General features: G+C 39.2%; 1 protein-coding gene across 3 annotated transcripts in view; it reads left to right on the top strand.

Moving 5' to 3' along the window:
* The window catches only part of LOC140467289 (innate immunity activator protein-like), a 97,636-nt gene extending 76,034 nt beyond the window's left edge, over window positions 1–21,602 (top strand). For all 3 annotated transcript variants that reach the window (XM_072563549.1, XM_072563548.1, XM_072563550.1), the window contains exons 6-10: window positions 1,779–1,814; window positions 4,634–4,895; window positions 8,661–8,813; window positions 12,702–13,428; window positions 20,920–21,602. In XM_072563549.1, coding sequence (XP_072419650.1) covers window positions 1,779–1,814; window positions 4,634–4,895; window positions 8,661–8,813; window positions 12,702–13,428; window positions 20,920–21,012 — 1,271 coding nt within the window. In that variant the 3' untranslated portion in view covers window positions 21,013–21,602. The remainder of the gene's footprint in view (window positions 1–1,778; window positions 1,815–4,633; window positions 4,896–8,660; window positions 8,814–12,701; window positions 13,429–20,919) is intronic.
* The last annotated feature ends 946 nt before the right edge of the window (window positions 21,603–22,548 follow it).

The following is a 22,548-nucleotide window of genomic DNA, read 5'->3' as shown; positions in this document are numbered from 1 at the left end:
GCAGGAATGTTACTTGCCATTTGTCAGCCCAAACCTAGATATTGTCTAGGTCTTGTTTTGTGTGTTAAAAATCACACAACACTAGATCATAGTCTAATAGATGTTGTGTAATTTTTAACTTGTACACCCCAGTCCAACAGCAGCAGCACCTCCACATCATTACTTCATTTGGATGTTGACTGCTTCTACATTTGTAGAGTTTCAAATAAATTAGATTAGTTTCTCTAAAGTGTGGAAACAGGCCTTTCAGCCCAACAAGTCCACACCAACCCTCCGAAGAGTAACCCACCCAGGCCCATTTACCTCGGACTAATGCACCTAACACTGTGGGCAATTTAGCATGGCCAATTCACCTGACCTGTATATTTTGGACTGTGGGAGGAAACTGGAGCACCTGGAGGAAACCCACGCAGACAAGGGGCGAATGTGCAAACTCCACACAGACAGTCGCCCAAGGCAGGAATCAAACCTGGGACCCTGGTGCTGTGAGGCAGCAATGCTAACCACTGAGCCACCATGCCATCTGTGTGTAGAGTAACATGCAGTCATCAGCAAACTTTCCAATTTTATGATAGATGACATGTGGAATGATGTTGACTGACTTCCAACAACCACAACCATCTTCTTTTGTGCCAGCCATGACTCCAAGCTGTGGAGAGTTTCCTCACTGATTCCCATTGACTCCAGTTTTGGTAGGGTTCCTTCAAGCCACACTCAGTCAAATATTCCCTTATTCACCTCCCCTCTGAAATTCAGCTCTTTATTTCCATGTTTGAACTAAGGTTGTATTGAGGTCAGGAGCTAAGTGCCCCTGGGGGAACCTAAGTTGAGTGTCAGTGAGCTATTGTTAAGCAGGTAGTGCCTGATATCACTGCAGATGACACTTTCCATCATCTTACTGATGATCAGCAATAGAGTGACAGAATAGTAATTGGTTGGATTGGTCTTGTCACACTTTTTTTTGGGCTGGAGATACTGGGCAATTTTCCACATTGGTAGGTAGATGCTAATATTATAGTTCTTCTGGAGCGGCTTGGCTAGAGGCATTGCATGTTTTTGACATGTTTAGTACTAATGCTGAAATGTTGTCAGGGCCCATAACCTTTAAAGCATTCAGCTCCATCAGCTATGTCTTGATAGCACATGAAGTGAATCAAATTATCTGAAGTCTGACACCTGTGATACTGGGGATCTTAGGAGAAGGCTGAAATGGATCATACACTCAGCACTTCTTGCAGAAGATTGTTGCAAATGCTTCAATCTTATCTTTTGCGCTGATGAGATTGGCTCCTCATGTCATTAAGAGTCTTGATGTTTGCTCCTTCTCCAGTGAGTTGTTTAATTGTCATTATTCACTACTCACAACAGGGTGTGACAGGATTGCAAAGCTTAGATCTAAACTATTGATTGTGGAACCATTTAGCTCTGTCTATCACTTGCTGATTATGTTGTTTGACATGCAAATAATCCTGTAATGTAGCTTCAGCAGATGACACCACACTCTTAGCTATGCCTGGCTGTACTCTTGGCATGTCCTTCTGCACTCTTCGTTGAACCTTGGTTGATCCCCTGACTTGATAACAATGGTAGAGTGAGGTTTGTACTGGTTCATGATATTATAGATTGTGGTTAAATATCATTTTGCTACCATTGACGGCCCTGGGTACCTCTTTTGTGCCTGGACCTGAGCTGCTAGATCTATTTGAATGGAAATATAAAGGATAAACAATTGATTTGGGTGTATTAAAATCTAATTCTCACAACACTTTTTGTTTTAGAATTGATTGCTTCTGATGACAGTTCTCTAGAAGATGGTAAGTCTTACTTTATGAATTGCAAAGGTTTTGGGTTGTGCAGGGGGTTATTGGAAATCAAAAATCAGATGGGGTGTCAAATGGGCTACTGGAGGTTATCAATCATTATGTGCATTGTGATGTAAAATTTTATATCCTGAATGTTCAGTCTCATCTCCTCGATCAATAAGATTTATATACCACAGACTGAATTGTGGTCTGTTGATCTGAATAGTGATTCATGGAAGGTGATGACCTTGTGGTGCCAGACTATTAATCCAGAGACAAGGTAATATTCTGGGAACCTGGTTTTAAATCCCACTATGGTGGATAGTGGAATTCGAATTCAATTTAAAAAATGTGAAATTAATAGTCTGATGGTAACCACTATCAATTGTGGGGGAAAACCCAGCTGGTTCACTAATGTCCTTTAGGGAAGGAAAATGCCATCCTTACCTGGTCTGGCCTACATGTGATTTCAGATCCACAGTGATGTGATTGACTCTTAACAATTAGGGACAGGCAATAAATGCTGGGCTAACCTATGACGTCCACATCCTGTGAATGAATAAAATTAAATTGAGGAAGGTTAATTTTGTTTGGTTTTTTAGCTGTTTTGGACATTCTTTACATGCTGCAGATTCAAATAGGCTTTGCTTGTGCTTCTAAGGTTTCCCTGGGCTTATATTTGTCAGCTCAGATCTTTCAAGTTTCAGTTTAGTCTGCAGGAAAGGATGGAGGAATGGGACAAACAGGAAGATAGCAAGTAAAGGCCAACAGCAGCTCACAATCCAAATAGAAATAAACAAAGCTGGAAATACTCAGATTGCCTGGCAGTGTTTTGGAAGAGAGTTACCAGGTTGATGGCCTTTCATCAAATGTGGAAAATAAGTTAGCCATGCAGCAGTTTTAAACTAGTGAATGTGAACGGGTGGGATTAAGGACAAAAGGGAAGGTCTGTGAAAAGGTGACATTAACTGAGAAAAGAGTTGTTGTTGCAAGGTCAAAGGAAATGACAAAGAAAAGATGCATCTGCAAGTCATGTGAATGGCAGAACCATGACACCAGTCATTCAAAGGCAATAAAAAGAGTGAAAAAAAGGAAAGAAACCCAACACTGAAAAGAGAAAAAAAGCAAAATACGGACAGATGTTACAATCTGAAATTGCTGAGCTCATTGCTGAGTCCAGATGGCAGTAAAGTAGCGAATCAAAAGATGAGGTGTTCCTTGAGTTTTCTTTTTGGAATGCTGCTGTTGGGGTAATAACTGAGTGCTCAGAATGGGAGTAAGGAAGAAATTTGAAAGGATGGGGGGCAAGGGGACTAGGATCATGCTTGAGGAATGAAGGGGTGACTGTAAAGCAGTCACTCAGTCTGTGTTTGGTCTCCCTATTACAGAGGAGACTGCATTGTGAGCAGTGAATACAGTAACCTCAATTAGAAAAAATGCACGTAATTTGCTTACACAGAAAGATGCCATGGAAAGGAGAGGGCTGTTGGGTGTGGTTGAGGAATGGACTCACCTGCAGCACAATATTAATGTGGAAGAAGGAGAAGCATTCTGACTGATGACTTTAAACAAATTTGGTGAACAACTGCTGAAACATGTGCAGGAACCACATTTCAAATGGATAATTTCCTTAAAAAAAGGCTTTGCCAAATGTATTAGCTCCTGGAATGCCACTTTTCTGATACGTTTGTCATTTTACTGCCTGTTCTACACCTGAAAGGTTGATGCAACATATTAAGTCTGTTTTACTGCAATCATAACAATCTTATGAGAAATACATCCATCTTAAAGGTATCTCTTTGTGATGTTTGTTCCTGTTTAAAGTCAAACCAAACCCAAACAGCAAATGCTGGAAATACTCCACGGGGCAGGAGAATTAAAAGGCTGAACTTTACTGCCTCCTGCCAGCGTATTGGAAAGGGGAAGAAGGTCATAAATAAAGGAGGTGGCCAGCCTGGCACCTTGCTGCTCACCTCCAAATTTGTCCTCTATATTGGGAGTGAACAGGTAGACCATCAGACATCCCAACCACCCTTAGGCCTATAGAAGCCCTTGAGTGACAATTAACCAGCACTTAAGGCCCTCAATCTGCCTTCACTACAACTTTTCATTTTGCAGGAGAAGGCAGACAATGTAAGCAACTTTGAGCAAGAAGTCAGAGAGCTAGTTTGCAATGCAGAATTTTTGTTAATCAGAGCACATATTAAATGTTTACATTATCATCAACTATCAACACTGCATAAAAGAAAGATTTTCTGTTTAAATATTCTGTAAAGCACTGTTACCATAAAACTAATAATATATTTTTCGTAACAAGTCGCTATTTGTTTCCTATTGGACTTTCTAAAGTGAGCTACACCAGGATTCTAAAGCAGTGAACATGCTGGGCCAAAAGACTCCATAGTTTCTTAGGTCACAAGTGGAAAATGATTTCATGTTTCACTTTTGCCAAAATGGAAAGGTGCTATTAAGGACCTGACTGATTTTGTTTGATTCTAGATCAGAGTGGTGCTGGAAAAGCACAGCAGGTCAGGCAGCATCCAAGGAGCAGGAAAATCGATGTTTCGGGCAAAAGCCCTTCATCAGGAATGAAGGCAGGGAGCCCCTGGGGTGGAGGGATAAATGGGAGGGCACCCCTAAGGCTCCCTGCCTTCATTCCTGATGATGGGCTTTTGCCCGAAACGTTGATTTTCCTGCTCCTCGGATGCTGCCTGACCTGCTGTGCTTTTCCAGCACCACTCTAATCTAGCCTCTGATTTCCAGCATCTGCAGTCCTCACTTTTGTCTAATTGATTCTTTTTTGACCCATGTTATTTTTTTGCTTTTCACAGAGATGGGACATCATTGTAGCCAAAATTCGTCAAGGGAATTATTGACATCTGAGCATGGGATGCAAAGGAACCAATCTCCGCTGCCTCCTCTGCAGCCCAATAGGCCGACCCCACCTCAAACTCTGGAAGGGATTAATCCTGTCTCGTATCAATGGAGTGATTATGACAAATCACCAGTCACAGACACAGCATGGATGGAGTCTAATCTGGATGAACCATACGAGAAAGTGAAAAGAAGCTCCTCTTTGAGTAGCAAGTCAAGGTACAATTTGGATTTTATTTAAATTGACGGGTGATCAGGGTTTACGTTTGCAGAATGAATGGACTGTCACACAATTTGTCTTGGTCTCCTCAGTGTAGCAGTAACTACAATGCAATAAATTGAAAGGAATACCAGTGAGTCACTGTTTCACCTAGAAGGAGTGTGTAGGCCACTTGAACAGTGAGAGCAGAGGTGGGAAAATGACATGTTGCAGCTCCTGTGCCTTGGAATGCCATCAAAAGGAGAGAGGCTATGGAGGCAAATGAGGAATGGGCCAGGATACTGACATGAAAGCAGGAGTAGCGCTCCTGCTGTGACTAATTTAGCATTCAACAAATATCATCCCCCGGCCGATATTTTGTGCCCTTCAGAACAAAACATTTCGAGGTTAACTGTCCTTAATGTCTCTGCAGTCTACTCTAGAAGCTGACAAAGTCCTCCATATTGGGAGTGGACAGTTAGGGCATCAGGCATCCCAGCCACCGTTAGGTCTATAGAAATCCTTGAGTTAACTCGGCTAAAATTCCAAGTGAACAAACTAATTTACAGAAACTAACGAAGTAAGACACTTATAGCACACACAAATTTTGATATAATGACAGCCAGTGGTTCTTTTTAATATTACAGACCTCTCCTAGCTGTAGTGAATACCATCACAACATCCTTATTGACAGTCTGTAACATGCTTCAGCACTTGTTCTCAGTTTTGTTCTATTGCAAACTGTCTCGTCGTTCCCACGCTGCCATGACTTGGTTTGTTGCTTCCTTTTGCTTCATAGAATAAAAGGTTTAAATGTTCTAGCAGCCTTTTTAATACTTCATTGCTTCCTCCTGAGACAGAGTTTCCACAATGCCTAATTAAATTCCCTATTCTATTTTTCTGTCACAAACTTACTTTGGTCTTTTGATCAGTGATAATAAGTCTTTCTTCCTTGTGAAAACTCACAGCAGTGTCATATAAACCGATGGTGCTTGTGATACTGCTGCTGACTGTAGATCTGTGCCTTTCCTTCTCCTTATTGCTACTATCTCTCAAATATAAGAGGTCCAATTGTAACAACAGAACTGTGAACCCCATCATGACGCTGTGAATCTGATCTGCATGGTCTATCATAGATGCAGTACTGATTTTATACTTTCAGGGGAGTATTAGTATCTGATGACACACTGCTAATGTTAGTTCCTGGAACATAAAAATGAAACATGGGTAATGTATGCAATAGACTATTATTATAGCTTCTGGGAAAGATGCAATAGACTTTTATTATAGCTTTTGGTCTCTACATATATAATCATCTTAGGCACAGCCATATCTGGGTTAATACTGAGCAGTTCATACTACTGCATGCCTCCCTAATTGTGTCATGCTGCAAGTAACCCCAGCAAAACAAAAACTGGACCTTTATTCCATTGAAAAAAGTGCCAGGAAACAATGATGATATACTGTAATGAGCATATTTCTTAAAGGGATATTGTATGCTAGCTGTGAGACATAGTAAGACGTCTTGTTCCTGCATTCAAGTCCTCACCCCTCTGAACTCTGCCTGCCATGTTGGATCCAAAATTGGCGAAGGAGCAGATGAAGATGGTCAAAGGATGGCTCCGTGTGTGGAAGTCTGTTTTCAGTGGAGATCTGCAAGGCTTAGTGCTAGACCCTTTCTGTTTGCGATGCACATTAATGATTTGAAGTTAAATGAAGAGGGTATGATGGAAAACTTTGCAGGTGTCATGAAAATTAGCAGAGTGGTAAATAGTGAGGAGGATAACAGTAAACTTCAGGACATTAACAACAGTCTGACCAGGCTGGCAGAGCAGTGGCAAATTCAAACCAGAAAAGTGTGAAATCATGTACTTGTCTAGGCCTAATAAGATAATAGTTTACACAATGAACGGTGGGACCCTGGGCAGTACTGAAGACCAGAGAGACTTTGCTGTACAGAGCACTGAAGGTAGTAGGAGAGATAGATAATGTGGTTAAGAAAGCAGATGGGATACTTACCTTTCTTAGCTGAGGCATAGAATATAACAGCAAAGGTGGCTATGCTTGAACTGTATAAATGCTGTTCGACCACTTATTAGATACTGCATGAAGTTCTGGTCACCAAATTATAAGAAAATGTGATTCCACTCGAGAGGGTGCAAAGGAGTTTTATCAGGATGCTACCTGGGTTGGAGGGTCTAAGCTATTGGATAGGCAGTTGTTTTTTGCATTGGAGCAGCAAAGGTTTAGAAGGGACCTGAGAGATGGATTGAAAAGTTAGTTGAGAGATCAATAACCAGGTCACAGATTTAAGGTAAAAGGTACAAAGCCAAGAGGAGAAATCACTCAGGGGATGTTGGGAATCTCTAAATCACTGTCTGAAAGGCTAGTTAAGTTAAACATTCCTATAACATATGCGCAGTATTTAGATAGTTGCTTGAGTTGCTTTGGGCCAATAGCTGCAAAATGTGATTAGTGTAGTCAGATCTTTGTTGACTGGAATGAATATGATGGGCCGACTGGACTTCTGTGCAGTAAATGTCTTTGAGTCTCTGAGTCTAAATGGGGCCCTTGAATTTACTGATGCTCTGAATCGTATAATCTGAAGTTTTTTATTTCATATAGCAACTGCTGTTCATGCTTGTGACGTTCTTTCCATTTCTTATTGGTATCAAGAATCCATGTGTGTTAATGTCCTTTGATACATCAACTAGAACCACACCATGGTAATCAGAAATCCAGTCCTGACTATATACTGTAACCACATCAAATGGGTTTGATACTGGATTACCCAAAATAGAAACAGGCATGGATTGTTAGTTTCTATCCTAATTTTTCTATAGATCTGAGCCAGTTTTGCAAGCTTCTCTGTTTTGTCACATAATCAAGTATTCTGACAGAGTCCGTAAGTCACAATATATATAACATTTTTGTGGATAATGAACTGGAAATTGGAATTAAAATGGCATTCAATCCTAATGCCAATACCATTGGTATAAAGATGATGTTTTTTCCAACCAGCATGGAGGAATGGTCATCAAAGAAGCAATTGAAAATGATTGGGCCTCAAGTATCTCCCTGAAGAACTCCTGCACCAATTTGTGGGTTGAAATGATTGGCTCCAACAATCAAACCACAGTAGGAACAAATTACTGCAGATGCTGGATGGAATCTGCACTGAAAACAACAAATGCAGCGGGTCAGATAGCATCCATGGAGAGGGAGAACAAGCTAATGTTTCAAGTCTAGATGACTATTCATCAGAACGAAAGTGTGGAGGGGACAGTGTTTATGCTATAATTGAGGCGGGGGGGGGGGAATGGTAGTGATGGCTGGGGATAATGGGTGGAAGGTGTCAGTGAAGAAAAGATGTTGATAGATCAGATTAAGGGATCGGAATGTGAGAATGGCAGAACAATGGTGTGTCTCCTGCCAGACTTGAAAGGATTGCAAGTGGGATGGAGTGGGGGTGGGGGGGGGCGGGGGGGGGGGAGCGAAGGACATGATCACAAGCTAAAAGAGAAAGAAGAAAGGTTCACAGTTTAAAGGTGTTGGACTCAATATTACATCCAGAAGGCTGTAAAATGCCTAGTGTGAAAATAAGATGTTGTTCCTGAAGTTTGCGCTGTGATTCACTGAAACACTGCAGCATGCAGCACTCTCATTTCTTCCCCTTTGTTTCCATTTTGTTTTCTGCTGACCTGATGACTGAGGGGCAATTCATGTTATATTTTTAAGGGATACTTATACATTAGCAGTCAATTTTGTTCCTTTAAATTTTTCAGCAGTCCAGCAGTGACTCCATTGGATTCTGGATCAGGTGATATCATGTCTTTACAACATTTTGAAATGAGGAACAATCTATTTCCAAATCAAAATTCAATAAGTGCACCATCAACCCCTGAACTACGAGGGCGCCTCCACCATCAAACAGCAAGGTAGGAAGGAATAAAATAAATACTATATAATTGATCTGGAATCAAGAACCAGTTCTAACTCAATGCTAGATGCTGGTATATCATAAAACTCTTGAATAGGAGCCATATAACTTATCTGAAAGGTAAAATCTAAATGGATTGTGAGCAAATCTTCTATATATTGCCGATTAAGGGTATTTTGACGTTCTGTTAATGTCAGTTATTTTGTATCTAGGATGTGGGTGTCTCTGGTGACAACAGTATTTAATGACAATCTCTAATTTCTCTTGAGAAGACAATGGTGAGCTTTGTGCTGAACTACTGCAAGTCTTGAGGTATAGGTGTGTTAACAGCCCTGTTAGAAGGGAATTCCAGGATTTTTACATCAGAACAGTGAAGGAATGGCAATATTTTACTAAGTGAAGATGGTGTGTGGCTTGGAGGGAAACTTGCAGTTGTTCCTCTACATCCACGATGCTTGTCCATCTAGATGACAGAGGTTGTAAGTTTAGAAGGTACTATTGAAGCTGCTTTGATGAGTTGTTGCTCTGTGTCTTGCAGATGTTACACACGACTGCCTATGCTGAAGGGAAAGGATGTAGAATAGTTTGGCTTGGATGGAGATAGCCTTGGAGCACAGGTCTTCAATACTGTTGCCAGAATGTTTAAGTATCCACAGCCTTTTCAGGATTTAGTACTTCCAGTTGTTTTTTGATATCATGTGGAGAGAATCAGATTGGCTAAAGAGTGGTAGCTGTGATTTGGGGATCTCAACCAGAGGCTGAGATGGATCATCAATTTAGGACTTCTGAGTAGAGGTAGATGCACATATTTCAGCCCTGACGTTTGCACTAATGTGCTGATTCTCCTCCCATTTGAGGATATTTGTAGAGTTCCTCCTCCTGCTTAATCAGTAGGATTCAAACCAGTGACCTCGGAGCATTAGTCTGAACTTCTGGATGACTAACCCAATGACATGGTGAATCTGTGGAATTTGTTACTACAGAAGGCTATGAAGGCCAGGTCATTGAGTATATTTAAAACAGAAGTAGATAAGTTCTTAATTGCCAAGGGGATCAAAGGTTACAGGGAGAAAGCAGGAAAATGGGGTTGAAAAACCTATCAGCCATGATTGAATGGTGGAGCAGACTCGATGGAACAAATGGCCTAATTTCTGCTCCATGTTTTATGGTTGTATGCTCTTACAGATTTATCAATGTTCTAAATGCTTATATGTGAAATTTGAATGAGCCATATATACCAACACTTTACCGTAGACAAGTCATATCAAACTACCCAGATCAAACATCCATGTTACACCACAACAAAAGACTCACATACAGAAGAACTTCAAAGAAACCAATAGATCAATCAACACCACACATAAATTAGAGGATTATTTGAAAATGCATGCTTCAAGCATTAATTTACACACAAATAGAATCAGCTGTGACTCAGTTGATAACCCTCTTTTTCTCTGAGTTAGAAGCTTGTGGATTTAAGTTCTACTCTTGAGATTTGAGCACAAAAATCTGAGCTGATACCAATACAATGCTGTGGGAGTGATATAATATCAAAGGTGTAAACTTTCAGATGGAACATAAAACCAAATTACTTCCTGCTTTTTCGATTGGAGAAAAACATCCCATGTAACTAGGTGGAAGTAGAATGGGGGAGTTATCCCCCAGTATCCTGGTAAATACTTATCTCTGAATCAACATCACTTAAATAAACTTAACTGGCCGTTGTCACATTGTCATATGTGGGAGTTTACAGTGTGCAAATTAACAAGCATAATCCCTACATTTTTAGTGGCTACTGTAAAGAAGTAGTAGTTTAAAGTTTGTAATGCATTTTAGACTACTCTGAGATTATGCATGATGCTACATAAATGCAAATCTTTCCCCTCTGTTCGCTAAAACCAAAATGTCTCAAACAAATGAAATTTCAACCACATTCTTCAGTCAAGAGGTTCAAAATGTATTTGGTCAACAATGCAGTTAGAGTCAAAAACAGAGGTTGCAATAGGTCTGACAGCATCTATGGAGAGGAAACAGAGTCAATGTTTTAGGTCCTGTAACCCTTTTGCAGAACCTTCCCAGTTACAATCAGTTCTACTTGATATCTAGGTGGTGATGTGATTGTACATGGATACGTTTGTTGTATTGAGCAAAATTAATGCATCACCCAGTTGGTATTGTTGCAGCTTTGTACCGTTTGTACTTTGTGCTTGTTGATCATGATTCTTCCCCAGTGTAGAGCAACAGGCACAAATCTTTAACGTACATGTAAAATTTGTACTTGCAAGGGGATAAAATGTTGTAACGTTTCAGTTTTATAGTTCTCTTGCTGCATTAGCACTGTGAGAATAACAGAATCAGCAAAACTCGGTCAAATGGAGGATAACAGCGAACCATGAGAAAAGCATCTGAACTATTTGATAGGAGTCAGCACATTGTTCCTATAGCTGCTAAATCATTTATTAGATTTTTTAAATAAATCTTTCATTTAAAAATGTGCCTATAAAATTTATGGAGTGTTTGCTGTAATGTGGTGGGCAGTGCCTATTAGGAGGTATTAGGTGAGAAATATTTTGTATCATGACATTGTGCTGAAGAATAATAGCTAACAAGATAGGAGATACAATTCCTGGAATTGGATTACTCTCTGAGGAAAGGGACCCTGGGTTTTTAACCCATTTATACTCTGACCCAAATTGAACTCCGTGCCAGCAAACACATCTTCTAGCTGTTCCACCTGTCGACAGTCTTTGGAGAAGTGTTGAGGGTTTTCTGGGCTACCAGAATATTCTGCCATTACCTCATTTTAAACACAATGCAAACCATACCCATCTAGAGCAGTGAGATCCAGACAGGTTCCAGAGATTTCCCTGTGAAAACACAATCAATTCAAAAAGGGTTGCTTACTCTACAATACCAATGTGAAATTATTTTTCTGCAAAAACGAAAACAGAGCAATTCATCATTTTATCCTTTAATGGCCTCAGGCTTCCTCAATTGGTTCAACAGGACCCCTTGTCTGATTTGTACTGGGTGACTCTTTAAACTTCTTTGTCATGCTATTTTAGTGCCTAGGAGAAAATGAGGACTACAGATGTTAGAGAGTGTGAGTTGTGAGTGTGGTGCTGGAAAAGCACAGCTGGTCAGGCAGCATCCCAGGAGCAGGAGAATCGACGTTTCGGGCATGACCTTCATCAGGGTTTCAGTGCCTCCTTCAATTATTAAAATAACCTTATTTCTTCAGGATTTCAGATTGAGTCAACACTTGGAGTACTGACCTTTCCGGTACACTTAGATTGAACTATTGAGGTTTATTGCTTAGGGATGTCGTGTCAAAAATTAAATTCAGAAATTCATATAAGGAAGACTCTCAAATTTGAAACAAAGAATTCTTGTTCTTTCTCAACCAAGAATGAGCTTCACAAAAACACCAAATGGAATTGAATGACAGGGTCAGATAAATGATTTGGAATTTTGTTAATTAAATTAGAGAGTCAATGAGAATTTGTACAAGACTTTCACTCAAAAATTTTACTTAATTGGAGAAATGATTCATGGCACCTGAAACATGTAGAACTCAAAATCATGCAGTTCCAAGTTTCCTTACATTTAAATATAAAAAATGGTCTTGTAATTTGAGTAAAGATTGAACCATGATTATGAGTTATAAATACATTCTGGAACATGCAATAGATCTGTAGCCTTGGGATACAACCACTTGAAATAGACTTGAGTTAACAATTTACTCCAAAAGAGTGGTGAATCTGTAATCAATTGTTTTATATTTTTTTGTTATGGATAAAAGATGGATAAATAGCTCGCATATATAATTAAGGTCAATGTAAGGTTAATATATCTAAGTTACTTTACTTTTCTCGCTGCCAAACAGATATTTAGATGTGAGCCGTTTCCCAGCACCTCCTGATCAAAGAGGGCGCAGCATGGTTCCCCAAAGAAGATCATCAAATTATGCAGTTATTATACCCGATTTTCATGCTACTGGGATGAAAAACAGTGATCATTTACATCTAATGCCATATCCTTTGAGTGGGTATGCCAGCTCAGAATCCAATAGCTCTGGAACGTCAACTCCAACATATATTCCAACACCTCATGAATATAATGCAGCAGCAGCAAGGCATTGGCAAGTCTATAACTCGCCTGTAAACCTGGAAATACCTATGTTACATGGTAATGGATATTATCATTGTAATCCAAGCCAGTCATTCTCCCACTATCGAGCAGTTGAACGCACAGAAGGAAACACAATGAATCAAATGTGGGAAAAGGATCCAAATCGACAATATTCCACTGTGCAATACTTGAATACTCCACTTTACAGAGAGTGCCAATACATTGATGAGAAAAATTCACCGACCGTGCAGCGAATTACTCCATCACACTGCAGGATCGTAAGGACTCCTTCACTAAAGGAATACCCCAACAGGGGCTTGCTAAGGGAGGTTGTGTCAGAGGAGCTACAGTCATGGCATGAGCGCACTAGGCAGAGGAATGGGCGTCCTCACTCGCTGGACAGACAAGGCGCCTTTCGAGGTCCACGTTCACAAAGCAGAGGTCGAGAGCATTATATGTATCGGCCAGCACACCCTATTCAGGTGAGACCTGGTCAAGGATGACAGGATAGCTTTTATTGGTCAGTGTGGATCAGCGAAATGAACTGAAAGAAATGAACAGAACTGATCATAATGTAAATACATTGAGATGATGAGTGCCTACAAAACAGAAGGTAGAAGACAGAGGGTGGTGGTGGAGGGTTGTTTTTCAGACTGGAGGCCTGTGACCAGTGGAGAGCAACAAGGATCGGTGCTGGGTCCTTTACTTTTTGTCATTTATATAAATGATTTGGATGTGAGCATAAGAGGTGCAGTTAGTAAGTTTGCAGATGACACCAAAATTAGAGGTGTAGTGGACAGTGAAGAGGGTTACTTCACATTACAACAAGATCTTGATCAGATGGGTCAATGGGCTGAGAAGTGGCAGATGGAGTTCAATTCAGATAAGTGCAAGGTGCTGCATTTTGGGAAAGCAAATCTTAGCAGGACTTATACATTTAATGGTAAGGTCCTAGGGAGTGTTGCTGAACAAAGACACCTTGGAGTGCAGGTTTATAGCTCCTTGAAAGTGGAGTCACGGGTAGATAGGATAGTGAAGAAGGCGTTGGTATACTTTCCTTTATTGATCAGAGTATTGAGTACAGGAGGTGGGAGGTCATGTTGCAGCTGTACAGGTCATTGGTTAGGCCACTGTTGGAATATTGCGTGCAATTCTGATCTCCTTCCTGTCGGAAAGATGTTGTGAAACTTGAAAGGGTTCAGAAAAGATTTACAAGGATGTTGCCAGGATTGGAGGATCTGAGCTATAGGGAGCGGCTGAACAGGCTGGGGCTGTTTTCTCAGGAACGTCGGAGGCTGAAGGGTGACCTTTTAGAGGTTTACAAAATTATGAGGGGCATGGATAGGATAAATAGACAAAGTCTTTTTCCTGGGTTTGGGGAATCCAGAACTAGAGGGCATAGGTTTAGGGTGAGAGGGGAAAGATATAAAAGAGACCTAAGGGGCAACTTTTTCACACAGAGGGTGGGACGTGTATGGAATGAGCTGCCAGAGGAAGTGGTGGAAGCTGATACAATTGCAACATTTGAAAGGCATTTAGATGGGTATATGAATAGGAAGAGTTTGGAGGGATATGAGCCGGATGCTGGTAGGTGGGACTAGATTGGGTTGGGATATCTGGTCAGCATGATCGGATTGGACCGAAGTGTCTGTTTCCATGCTGTACATCTCTATGACTCTATATTGAAATTTTGTCTATATTAAGTAAGTGTTTCACACCTATCACAGACTGCATGGAGCTATAAATACATAGATCTGATTTGGAGTTTTTCGTAGGTGGTGGCATTTCTTGGCAGAGGTATAACATTCTATAAGATACTCAGTGAACTATTTCGATGGCCGTGAATCTAAAAAAAATGCTTCTGAGATAGCTCGCATATAATACTATAGGTCATCTATTATTGCTCAGAGTGGAGTTAATAGTCACTCACATGACTGTGGATCACATTCAAGCCCGACCAGCCAATAATTGTCAGCTTTATTTCTGAAAAATACGATAATGAACCGGATGGGTCATGGTCATCATTAGGCTAGCTTGGTTTTTCTTCCCAAATTTTTATTGAACTCAAATGTCATTACCTGCTATTGTACAATTTGAACCTATATGCCCAGAACATCAGCCTGGGGCTATAGATAACTAGGCCAGTGACATTGCCGTGACACATTCACATCCCCTCTAGTTCATTATTCTTTTCCTAAAATGCAAGAAGGAAATGCTTTAGTGCAGTGGAAGCTTCCTACCACTGGGTGAGAAGCTTCCAGAACTTTTAGCCTTGGAAAGTTTGCCTGCAACGTGGCCATACAGGTTAATTGTCAGCCGGTAAATTATTCCAATATGCCCGAGGGCAGGTGGTAAGTGTAGGAGAGTGTCCTAGTCAGCCATCTTGCAGGAGGCCAGGGCAGACCACTATGGTTCTTTACTCAGAAGTGTGAACCAATCTAATGCAAGTTCATGGTCCAGCACTTGGACACAGGGATGGGAAAGAAGGCAAACGGGTAAACAGTAAGACTGGTGCAGAAAAAAAGCAATGAGGTTAAAGAACCAAGAATAAAAAGAGGATTGGGACTTTCAATAATGCTTAACAATCCAATCCCTGCTTATTATTACAAGATTAGAATTTTCCAATATAAAGTATGAAAATTCATTGCATTTCACAGATTCTATGCTTACAGAAAAGTCCCTTATGGTTCACTAATATTTATGTAGATGTTTATCCTTCTCCTATTTATTCTTTCTCTTCAGAAAGATGAACAAATTTTATAAAATTTAGTGATTCCCTATGCGGAGCTTCATACAATAAAATGAGCAAACTAATACTGAACCTTCATAATCTCCAAATGTCCCAAAGCAATTCACTAACAGCAAAATATTTCTGAAGTGTGATCACTATTATTTTAGGATAATGTAGCAGCCAATTTGCACTCTGCAAGATTCACAAAAAAACTCATGAGATAAGAATAAAATGTGGGAATAGAATTGGGCACCATGTCCCGGATTCTCCTATATGCTTCTAATATAATTTTACCTGTGTCAAGTAGGTGTTCAGAACTTTGCCTCCCTTTAGCCAACTGAGTCCATCCAAATATTGGCCAATGAAGGACCTTCTCCTCCCACCACTATGATTTTATCCACCATGGGCAGAGTCCAGTACCAAATATGGAACCCAGCAGCTTTTCCTGCTCAGGCTTGTAGCTTGGCAAATGAAATTTGGGGTGTACCTCCAAAAAGAGCTCCTGGACAAATTGGAGACCTACCCTAAGGTATTTCCGCCCTCACATTCCCATTTCCCCCCATTGCCTACCCATTCTAGTACTCTCACCCTTCCTGTCCCTACACCAGGATTTGCTTAGTTTTGTTTCTTCACCTAGTTCCACATGCTAAATTAATTATAAGAATCTTCTTGCTCCAGTGCAATCTTAAACAAACCTAAGCCTGAAAAAGTAACATCTGCTCAAGAAAACTTGTTTCATGCATAAGACGATGATTTATCAGTACACAGTCTGCCAACCAATGAGCAAATTACAACAATTCTAAATAGGATGTACTCCAACTTAACAAAATACTGGGATTGCCTATCTATCTCCACTTGACCTTAATGCTCTTAAAAGAATCAATGTTCTTAATTGCTTTGTTGGTCATGATTCATGAAAAAGGCATAAACATTTGAAAATACTTGAGGTCGTCAAGGCATTGAAACCATAAAGAGTTAGCCATGTAACTGGTTAAATAGTCACAGAAAAAAAAGGAATCAAAAAGAATCAAAAGAAATTCAAGAGGGCAATATTCATTAAACAACTATCTTTACATCACTCTGATTTGCAGTTTACTGAAACCTGCATTATATTATAGTTGAGATTATCACATTTATGATGTTACAACATTATATAGAATCTTTTGGTTTGTATTAAACAATATTCAGCCACCATCAGTTTAAAGTCTTCTACCAAATATCTTTGACAACACCAATGTATAAAATAAAGCTTTCTCTTTAACCTTCTCCTTCTGTCCCACTCCCACCATCCCCAATGAAGAAAAGATGTACTCTTCTTAGGGTACAAGAGAATGTTCTGGAATACTCAGGAGAAAATATGTACAGCACAAAAAATGTCCCTTTTATTTTGTATTTTATCTTAGAGAACCATTATAGCTTTTAGACTGTTAATGTCCTACTAAAGAGGTCATTTGGAAGACCTCTTTAATAGGTTAATATTGAAGGCTTCAGAAATAGCTTTGAAAAAATCACAGGTCTGCACATGTTTAAACTAAAAGTTAGGTTTTGGTAGATGAGCAGTTTAAAAAAATCAAATCACATGATGAGAGACTGAGGAACAGCAATTCAATGCATGGGATTACCACTAGTTATGGCAGTATTTTCAGTGTTCTCGTCTAGACTGCATAAATATGTCTGTTTTCCTAATTTAGAGTGTAGAATCCTTCCCTTTATGATACAAGCAATTTATCAAAACAAGATAACAAATCTTTAAAGTGTACATAGGTGTATTATTATTAGTTTAATCAACAAAACTATAGGACTGACCATCAGATAGCAGGGGTATGTTTCCTGTTGCATAGCTAATTACGACTGCCCTACTTGTTTAGGGCATTGGTTTGCAGTGTTATTTGGAACAAAGTGGCCCTTGACCCAGATCTACCTTTCAGATGTCATTCAGGCTGGTAAATTTTTAACACAGTGCTGACAAATTTAACCTGCACTTGAACTTCATTGTACCTGAAAGGAGACAAGAAAAGCCAAGATGTTGATGCCTTTCTCCTTACTGTCTCCAAGATAAAACTGGTATTTACTTGAACCTTCAAGTATGAAGATATGTTGACTATTGGGATAGTGAAACTGGTGCTTTCCAATCTAATTTTTTAAGATCCATTTTAAGATTGAGCCAAACAGGTCTGTGATACCACACAAGGTGAAACTACCTTCACATCCAAATGGTCAGCCCATTGACGTTGTCATTGTCATTTAGTAGTAAACTGCAAAGCATTATTGCAACAGAATTCAGCTTCACTGTTGGTGTGCTATAACAATGGAGCCTCAGTGGAACCTTGTTCAAAGAACTTTAATCTGTCTCTAATGAGATAAATATGCTCAAACCTCATAACCAACCTATGCCATAACAAGGCATAATGCAAATTTTAATGTGCGAAAAGAATAACTAAAACGAGACTAATAATAAGCATGCAATGAATGTTTATTAAAACACACCCATTTCATCAGCCAAAATACCCTGAAATCCTTAAAACAAAAAGCAGTTATTGCGTTCTTTGAGAAACGAGTCAAGTATTTCATCTTTGTTGAAATCTTCATTTTTCTTACAATTGCTGAGTATTTAGATTGTCTTTAACAAAGAGCCTACAGATCCACATTCTTTATCTGTCTTTCTGGTCTGTGGATGTAAGTTACTGCTACTTGGCGTAGTAATAATTGATCTTGTCATCAAATCAGAAAATAATTTTGCTCAGAGGGAAGAAAGATGAAGTACAAATTTAATGTGTCGATCCAAAAGCCTGAAGTGAGCGTAAACAATACGAAATGTGATTAGGTATAAACAAGTTAATAATTAAAGTTATATTGTGTATCTAAGTTTAAATAAGTATTCATTGTGCACATACAGTTTACTTTCAGAATTTTGCTTGGTTTTACAGTTTCCAAATTAAATGTAGTTCAAAGTAGAAAATCTGTGTTCAGGCAAGTTAATATCAGAGATATCCCTTCTCAACTGATGTGGGTTTTATTGCATGCTTAAACATGCAGTGTTACTTAGCAGCCTAAACCAGTGACACACAAAGCAAGTTAGAACAGAACCCAGTCCCATTGAAATTAAAAGTGATCCAAATGCAGTCTTGATGGATTCCTACGGCTGTCTAATTATATTGCACCTTCTTCAGCATCAAGGTGTGAGCAGGTCATTCCATGATGCATAAAAAAGTAATCCAAATATCAAAATTTTCAGCCTGCATATCAAGCCCATATCCAGTTATATAAATTCATCTGCAGTTGTCAAAACATGAATGAAAAAACAAACAAGTTTTGACTAAAGTCATAAGAAATGTTGTCAGGAGGAAGGAGGTCTAGTCATGCTGAGAATAGTGCCCCTTTTTCCCAGTTTGAAGTTCTGAGCTCAAGTCCCACTCCACAACTTGATGATGTATTCCAAACCAGATCACATATCATTCGTAAATCATTCCAGAAAGACCAAAGGCAGGTGGTAAAAGCAGGAGAGATTCTTTGTCACTAAAGAGATAGGAAGAAAATTGGAACCCTTTCCAATATAAGCCATAGTTTACACTACACCATGCATGTGTTGGCTCATATTACCACAGAAACTCAGACTCCTTGGGGGATCAGTTAGCTCAACTGGTTGAATGACCATTGTGAATCAGACTGGAGTCAACTGGCGTGAACTCAAGAGTCAGCTTCCTTGCCTTACCCATAATGGCAATCATGGCATTAGGGGTCACTTTTGCCTGCAGACAGATTGCTGAGATGCCAGCTAAACAGCTACAGTTGTGAGTGAGAATCCGCTAGGGACTCAACTCATGATTTCTGTCCATCCAAACACACATTTGTGTGGAGGTAAGAGCAAATAATGTTTGGTCTGCCAACGCATAGTAGACTGATGATTACATGAGAATTGGGCTGCTGGGTTGAAGTGAAACCATCCTGAAGCAAAGGGTAACATTTTCAGGAGGAGAAAAGAAAGATTCCTGCAAAAGAAAAAAAAAGTTTGGCAATAAAATTATTAGATGATAGTATGACTAAAAGTCATTCTGCTAAGGTACAAAATGGTGTGTTTTATTCCAGATATATTAAGGAGCTATGTATAATAAGGAGTTAAGTATGCGTACCAATTTCTAAAATGTTCAAAGGTTGCATTTCACTTCCAGGGTCATCTAAGCTGATCTTTGCTTTGTAAGTCCATACTATTCAGACATGCATCTAATAAGACTATTCTGTTTCTCAATCTTGGTTTATTTTCCATTCAATCTTCTCATCTTTAGATTTAATTACTTACAGTGTGGAAACAGGCCGTTCGGCCCAACATGTCCACACCGACCCACCGAAGCGCAACCCACCCGGACCCATTCCCCCATATTTACCCATTTACCTAACACTATGGGCAATTTAGCATGGCCAATTCAGCTAACCTACGCATTTTTGGAGGAAACCGGAGCACCCGGAGGAAACCCAAGCAGACACGGGGAGAGTGTGCAAACTCCACACACAGAGTCACCTGAGGCGGGAATTGAACCCGGGTCTCTGGTGCTGTGAGTCAGCAGTACTAACCACTGTGCCACTGTGCCACCCATTCTCCTTTAACTTTTAAATTCATCTACTATTTGCCTTGGTGATCTGCTCTCTAGGTATATGTTTCTGCAATGCTGCTTCATTGGGAGTAGATTACTCCTTATTCCCAAGTCCAATTTCAATTATTGTTCTTTAAGAACTACAACCCACTATCCTAAACTTTCTCCATAGGTCCATCAGCAGTTGCTTTCCAAATCCTTAAAAAAAAACACTCTATTTGACCTATGCCATATTCCTATCTTAACTTTTTCTGATTAATATTTTCCCTTATTTTACATATCTTGTTTACATGTCTGAGATAAATAGACACTTAATTTACTTCATTTTATAAAGGGGCTTCACAAATGCTAACATGATTTAAGTGAAACTCTAACACTTCTTTCAACCTTTTGATCTTAGTTCCTTTGGTGCCACTGCATTTTTCTTTAAAAGATTATTATCTAATTAAAACAATTTTCTCGGATGTGGAATTTGACTGTTGTTATGAAAATTTTGATAAAGTCTCTAACTTAAATAGGCATAACTCCTCGCTCACAACCCACCACCCTTCCTTTTGATTACCCCATCACTAACTACAATCAAAATCACCAATTTCTTTACAAGGGAGTGTGCATTCTACATGAGATGTAACGCACTGATCATTTTGTTCTAGATTCAACAGAGGCACATACCACGCTGGATGAAAGAATATCCACAAAACCAATGGTACATGTCAGAAGAATCGGAAGTTGCAAGCCAGTTTTAAAGACTAACTACTGCAAGTTGAAATTCCTGATCATCTAAATGAGCCAATTTGTCGATAACAGTTACAGGAACAATCATTCACCTTGGTGAAGAAATACCGTACAGCAAATCCACCCAAACTTGCAAACTTTCACATGACCAATAAGACTTACATTTTGGCTTTCTAGAATAATGCAAGGATCACAACCAAGATTTACTCAAAATGTTAATATCATTTTTGTTTGAATGAACTCGATTGCCCATTCACTGGACTGTCAATGTTAATCCTTCTGTATTCATGGTGCTAACTATATTGTACAGAGCTCTGATATATTCAGCAAGTGGCACCGAATGTACACCTGCACATGTTTTGTAATTCAGACTCAGTACTTATTGATGCTTCTTAACAATTATTCTTATTTATATTTCCTGTTTTTAAAACTTTATTTACAAAGTTATAAAGGCTAATCAATGACACAGTATTTTCATAAAGCAACTATTCAAAGTAAGGATAAAGGGCCAAATATATTAAAAGCAGTGATGCATTTCACAGAGTGTGAAACACAGGTTTAATAGTAGTAAACTGATGAATAAAATACAATGATAAACATTTCTACAATGCTAAACATTTCTATTTCAGATAAATTGATGTACCAGTCCTGAAATAGTATTCAGGAACCTGTGTCTTCTGCATTGCATTAAGATATCACCAAAAAAAAAAGTTTTTTCCTGAGAATTGCTATAAACCTCACAGCCTCCTTTCTTTCCAGTTTTTTCACCATTCTTGACAAAATCTGTTCTTGAAGTTAAGAGACAGATTGACTGTTGCATTATTTTGACAGTAATTAATGTAAAAGTGAACTGAAATAGAACAGTCAAGTCCCATAGAGGGATACTCAAGAAAATGGGAATCATCAAGTTGATGATGCAACTGTTAGGAGAGTGGTCAAATGTTTTGTTAAAATAATAAGTTATGAACAGAATCTAACTTAGAGAAATGGAAAAGGTAGGTTTAAGAATGTATATTCCATCAGAAGTCCTCACTTCAAGAAAGAACTATGAGAAGAGAAAATCATAAGTATAGCAAAGTTTATCTCAGCTAAAATTCTGTTTTAAGTAAAGACTCTAGTCCTGTGCTCCCAGCAGATAACATGGTGTAGACAGTTGAAAGCACAGCTCCCCATGGTAAGTAAATGACTGGTGAGTGGGAATGGAATTGGACAGAGACAAAAAGTCTGAGATTTTTTTTTGTGGGGAAAGAGAAGGTTTCATAGATAGAGAAGAATGACATCATGGAAGGATTTAAACAAGATGACAATTTATAAATTGATGACCGGAAAAATAATAATTTGCTACTTACCATAATTTCATAAAGCTTTCTACAATTACAAATGGACTGGCCTAGATGCCAATTGAAAATTGGTCCGAACCAAACTTTGGTGGTGGCAGTAAGTGGCACTAAGTGATTTGCTGCTTCAGAGAAGTAGCACAGATTGGACAGGCCAAATGGCTGCATTTGTGCTATAACAAATCTGCAATTCCTTTCTCTACCTTGCCT

The sequence above is a fragment of the Chiloscyllium punctatum genome, chromosome 45, assembly GCF_047496795.1.
Source record: "Chiloscyllium punctatum isolate Juve2018m chromosome 45, sChiPun1.3, whole genome shotgun sequence".
Taxonomy (NCBI): Eukaryota; Metazoa; Chordata; class Chondrichthyes; order Orectolobiformes; family Hemiscylliidae; genus Chiloscyllium; species Chiloscyllium punctatum.
This window is presented reverse-complemented; position numbering and strand designations above follow the sequence as displayed.